The sequence below is a fragment of the Temnothorax curvispinosus genome, unplaced genomic scaffold (genome assembly GCF_003070985.1).
Source record: "Temnothorax curvispinosus isolate PA1 unplaced genomic scaffold, ASM307098v1 QBEX01008881.1, whole genome shotgun sequence".
Lineage (NCBI taxonomy): Eukaryota > Metazoa > Arthropoda > Insecta > Hymenoptera > Formicidae > Temnothorax > Temnothorax curvispinosus.
The window spans coordinates 412-5932 of record NW_020218661.1 but is presented as its reverse complement, the minus strand read 5'-3'; the positions used below and the strand labels follow the sequence as shown (position 1 = coordinate 5932).

The 5521-nt window shown below is 35.8% G+C and overlaps 2 protein-coding genes across 2 annotated transcripts; one reads left to right on the top strand and one right to left on the bottom strand.

Moving 5' to 3' along the window:
• Positions 1-54: 54 nt before the first annotated feature.
• Positions 55-1324, top strand: LOC112458424 (ubiquinone biosynthesis O-methyltransferase, mitochondrial-like; the record flags this gene model as incomplete). Its single annotated transcript, XM_025022044.1, has 3 exons — positions 55-544; positions 623-803; positions 980-1324. Coding segments are annotated over 3 exons (799 nt in total), but the record flags the coding sequence as incomplete, so codon positions are not given.
• A 453-nt stretch (positions 1325-1777) lies between these two features.
• Positions 1778-5122, bottom strand: LOC112458423 (lysosomal aspartic protease). Its single transcript, XM_025022043.1, has 8 exons — positions 4894-5122; positions 3926-4173; positions 3324-3442; positions 2989-3188; positions 2762-2884; positions 2537-2681; positions 2326-2418; positions 1778-2244 (listed from the first exon to the last, which is right to left on the bottom strand). The coding sequence occupies exons 1-8, from the start codon at positions 4953-4955 to the stop codon at positions 2089-2091; spliced, it is 1146 nt and encodes a 381-aa protein (XP_024877811.1). The 5' UTR covers positions 4956-5122; the 3' UTR covers positions 1778-2088.
• Between the last annotated feature and the right edge of the window lie 399 nt (positions 5123-5521).

Below are 5521 nucleotides of genomic sequence, written 5' to 3'. Positions count from 1 at the left end.
AAATGCCTGTTTAACTAAGGATATAATGAAATAAGGATTCATTGCTTATTACAGATTATCGAGAAATACTATATCTGTCAATAGAATCACTAGATCGTTGTCGACAGTGAATTCTAATGAAATTGAACACTTTTCTACCTTCAAGAATGACTGGTGGGACGAGAACGGTCTAATTTACGACCTTCATTTATACGCACCGATTAGAATACAGTTTGTGAGGGATGGATTGGCAAACGCTGGAATTCAGATGCAGGACCCAGCCCTTCCGCTGAAAGGGATCAAGATTGTTGACGTTGGCTGCGGTGGTGGTATATTGGCTGAGCGTTTAGCTAGAATAGGAGCGCAAGTAACTGGAATAGATGCATCGGCGGAATTAATAAATGTTGCTAAAGAGCATGCAAAATTGGATCCTAGTATATCAGAGAGAGTGAATTACATTCAGACAACCGTGGAAGACTTTTCCCAAAAAGAGGGAGAATCGTACGATGCTGTTGTAGCTTCTGAAGTTCTGGAGCATGTAGAAGAACCGCAACTATTTTTAAAGGTACAATATTACAATAAAAGTTATAAAAATTGTTAAATATAACCGTAAAATTAAATATTTTACGAATGTTCTCTATAGGAATGCGTGAAAATAATGAAACCTGGCGGATCAATATTTATAACAACGCAAAATCAAACTCTACCAACTTGGTTGGTTCTTATTGTAGCAGGTGAATATATTTTCAGAAGATTACCTCGTGGTACTCATGAATGGAGTAAATTTATCGCTCCGCACGAAGTTCAACGTATATTAGACAATTGTAAGTTTTATCTCTGTTGTTAATTCTATAAGAAAATTATCAAAATTATTCTGATAATTTTCTTTCGTTGTATAAAGATAATATCTGTGTGATTGTAACAAATCCGTAACAATTACATGCGGCCGCTCCTGCACATTGCGCACTTCTACATAGTTTTTTGAACTTTTTTCTTATAGATGGATGCAAGACGAGATTAATGCATGGGATGAAACTTAACCCATTGACGAAACAGTGGTCTTGGTCGTCGTGTACGGCAATTTTTTATGGACTTCATGCAATCAAGCAAACAAAAACTGGTGTGTAGTTTTTAGAAAGTGATTCTTCTTGTTACTAAATACAGAGTGATATATTTTTATTATTTACCGGTTAGGAAATAATTGTAATTGAATAGTGTACATGTGTTAAGGATTCCTACTATATGCTTATACATATACTTGTATGCAACCTGATAGAAAATTGGGTATAAGGAATGATATTCTATGAGATAATATGTTTAAATAAAAATGAAAGTTCAAAACCAGTTTTAGATTTTTAAGAATTGTTAGGTTGCCGAAGTTTCTTTGTAAATTCTATTAACGCCTGTAGGTACTTTATTTCATTAATGATTGCTTAGAAACTAAATATTGTAACTCTTAGACTGCTGAGCGTCTATAGTTACGTCGAAACTTCCCGCAGTGAAAGATTTGATACACGTCAAATGCTTTTGTTCATAATTTATTTTACAATTCATATTTATATTTTGCGTTATAGAAACTATTTATTAATGCTCACGTAATTGGCAAATGCTAATTTTAGAAATATAAAATAATGCGATAGCTATGAATTTTTTTTATACACTTATAATTCGCAAGTTGATACATTTATCATAATATTAAGTATTTACATACTTCACTTTTATAACATGAAACTTTTTGAAATAATATATAAAATTGGAGAGGATTGACATATGATATGTGAAAAGTCAATATACGATATATGAAAAGAATACTTATTTTATTGTAATAGACTTAATTGTTTCAATATATAACCTTGCAATAGTACAATTCTATGTAGAAAGAAAAGAATATACCACATTGTCGATAGAAACAATATCGCATATCTTTGGTCTAACTTTCTAAAATATCACATACATATTCGTCTAACAACGTACCGCATGGAAAAATTACAAGGCATTAATAAGCACATAGGAGTCAATGCTTTAAAAAAATTTTACTTGATTATTCACAAAGTTGGCATTTAGATCTTCTAGCATCTAACGGTAACTTCATGAGAAGGCAATCAATATTTATTTTGCTTTAGCGAATCCTACTCGGTTGTTTCCCAGGTCAAATTCGGTATAATACGGACCAATAAATACATCGCCTAAAATCCATAATGGGTCTCCAGGCATATCCAGACCCATGAAGCCGCTCAAGCACATCGTCTGTCCGTATGATGTGACCTACGAAAAATTAATAGTGACGTGATATTTCTGTTCTAAAAAATTTTAAAATAATTTAAACATATGAGCCATGATATTCACCTGAAGGATATAATCCTCACCAGTGAGAGCGAATTTTTTACCGCCTAGGACGAAATTGATCGTAGGCAGTTGAGAAATCAGGTTACAGTCCACCTTTAAATAATAGTTAATGTTACTCCATACTGGTAATCAATAACTTATCAAGTATTTATTAATTTATTTAATATATTGTTGAAAGCTACCATTGCAAAAAACATGATCGATTACTTACTATTGCCTCTCCAGAAATGGAAGTAGCTCCAATCAGTTTGTTAATAGCATTAATTTCCGGCGTTGGTCCAGCTATGAGGGAGGTGCCCGTATCGGCGATAGCTTGGCAGCCATTTGCACAGAATTCACGATTTCCCACTATGATCCTACAATGTGATGATGTTAACAATTTGCTGACATACGATCCATAATTGTGTGATATATAATTTAGAAAATAATCACGCACTTATCCATAGTAAATTGCCAGTATCCTTTACGGGTAACAGGAACATATGTGAACCTGCCTTCGTAATAATTAGGATCGGAGCCACCCAATATCATTTCACCGCCCACCTTAGCCGAGGGATCTCTGTACAGATTGTATATTTTTTTTGTATTACAACGTGGAAAGACTATTTGATTGAAAAAAATATGTTTAGATGCGCGCGACGCGTACGAAAAGAAGATACGTACCGATTTAGATAGAAACTGAAAACAGGTTGCGACACCAAGCGTTGTTTGACCATGTTATAGAAGACAGGAGTTACTCCGTCAACGGATATCGTGGAGTAACCCATTCCCAATATACCGTCGAATTTCGCAGCGACGAAAGTAAGTCCTGGTTCTTTTACCGCTTCCGCAAACGTTTGGTTCTTAACTTTAAGACCAGCAACCTACAAACAACGTGATATTAATAAAGTGTTTCAATTCGAAGAATATAGTAACAATATGTGTATTTTTTAGGGATATTTTATAAACTATGACTATAGTCGTGGAACTATATCAGACTTTGCTCGACGATAACTCACGTCCACTACGTCGGTAGATAAGTACCCAGACAGACTACCAGAACCGTACTGAATGGCGAATGGAGTACCATTAGGCTGGTATGTGCTGGATGCTTTGCTATTATATTTATGATGCAACACTGCGAAAAATAGTGAATAAAATTACATCAGTTGATATTAAAGATTTTAGAAATCAATTTCCTTATTAATCTAAATATATAATTGGCAGTAGTTTAAATCATCAGATGGATTTATATTGATATTTTTTGCTTTAATATGTAAGCTATCTTGTGTCAAAGGTCATTTGTATCTTTAGAATAAGCGTGATAAATCACATAAACAAGACTGCAAAGCAATTGTGAAACTCAGCTCCAATATTTACCTTACCAGTGATTTTAATTTTTAAAAGTGCTACTTTTTTTAAGACGTTTTAAGATTTTACTTCAAATGCAGGTAAAAACAGACTACAGTTCTATAGCTTTATTTTTAGTCGACATTTTTACTCGACCTCAATTATAAACAAAAAGCAATTAAAATTACTTAAATTGGAATAATATTATGAAATTATATATATATAAAATAGAATAATAAAAAGAAATAGTGACATTGTGTGATATACTTACAGCAAGCAATGTTCGTAAAGCTGCACTGTTTGGATGGTACCCAGAGATTAGAGGAACCAGTGTCGAAGATCACTTTAAACTCTTGTGGCGGGGTACCAATCGTGATAACGCCATAGTACTGAGCATCCATATAATTAGACAGAGGTTCTGGTGTGCCAACATACGCCTTAGTCAAACGAAGTTGTTCGAACTCGGTGCCAGCCTCTCTCAAAGTATTTCGAATGGAAACCGTCTTGTGTAATGGAATTCTTAAAACAACATAAAGAACATTCTATCATATCGTACACATATATATTAGTGAAGATATTTATAAGAGATGTATGTATACAGATAATAAACTTATATATAAATGTCTTTGTTGTCGCAAGTGGTATTCGTTCCACAAACAATGAGTCATGAAAACTGCATGAGTCATGAAATTTAATCTAAAAGAAAGCTTCTTGTGCAATGCAAATACAAAAGATATTAGAGAAACGCTTAATTATATGAACCTAAATCTTTAACTAAATTTGATAATCAGTTCAATTATGACTTATGCATATCTGAACCTGTTATTCAACTTACAGTCTAGATCTTAAACAAAGCCATTAAAATTCAACAAAATTGGATCCTAGGTTAATTTTATATAAAAAGAAAATGACTCAAAGTGAGCTGATTGTACCTATTTATAAACAATAAGCAAAGGAACAAGAATTAGCTCTGGCCGCTACCTATATTCATCTATTTACAAAATCAGTCTAAATGCAAACGACTCCGCTTATGACTCGCTGATCTCATTTAAGACGTCACAAAAGGAATCCTCGAGAGCATCTTATTGTTCGCCCGCTTTACTCCGACGAGGAAAAATTACAATTCCGACCACCGTCGTAGGTTATATCGCGATTCTAAGAAGTTGAAACGATCTCTAATCGGTATTTATCGCGCGGTACGTGTGCGGAATGCAAATCCGCGTGTTCGTGCGGACTCACCTTTGGAGTTGCGCGTCGATCAGCACGGCGAGTGCCACGACAGCCACGACGAGACGAAGCATGTTTTCCGAATTTCTCAGTGGCTACAAAAATCAGACAAGATTCTTTAGCCTTCGGGATCGGAGTATCGGACCGCAACCGGAACGTTCAACGGAGAATGAGAGTCACCAGCTCTCTTAGCTCTCTAACCCGCTCTTGCCTAGACCTCTCCAAACCTCTCGCTTTATTGACGAACAACAGCCGCGTTATATACACAAGCGCGGGCGCACGCATGCGCGTCGCGCGGCGCGAGGGATGGGGGGCGGCGACGCGACGGCGCGCGAAGCGTTCGAAAAGCGGCCTCGACAAATTTCTTCATTAATCAATTTTAAGATTATCGCGTTTCGCGTATGCGCATATTTCATTAGCGCATACACTTAAAATAAATCCAATGATTAACGAGAAAGCGGTGAAATTGCGTCGCGAAAGTACACGTTGTTTGCGTCAATAGGATAAGCGGGCGATTGTAAACGATCCGGGCGATTGCAAATGACGCTCAATCTAAGCTTGAAACGTTAATTATCGGCGAACAAAGTGTTCGAACGTCGTCCAAGGCCAGGGGGCCGGAAACTTGTGCAAAAATTCATAT

Bases quoted from the DNA above. Each gene is read 5' to 3' on its own strand.
- LOC112458423 (XM_025022043.1), bottom strand. From the start codon at position 4,955: ATGCTTCGTCTCGTCGTGGCTGTCGTGGCACTCGCCGTGCTGATCGAC. The intron at 3,443-3,925 runs GTAAGTATATCA...TATTTTTCGCAG, and splicing joins CTTTACGAACATTGCTTGCT to TGTTGCATCATAAATATAAT. The intron at 3,189-3,323 runs GTGAGTTATCGT...CGTTGTTTGTAG, and splicing joins TATCTACCGACGTAGTGGAC to GTTGCTGGTCTTAAAGTTAA.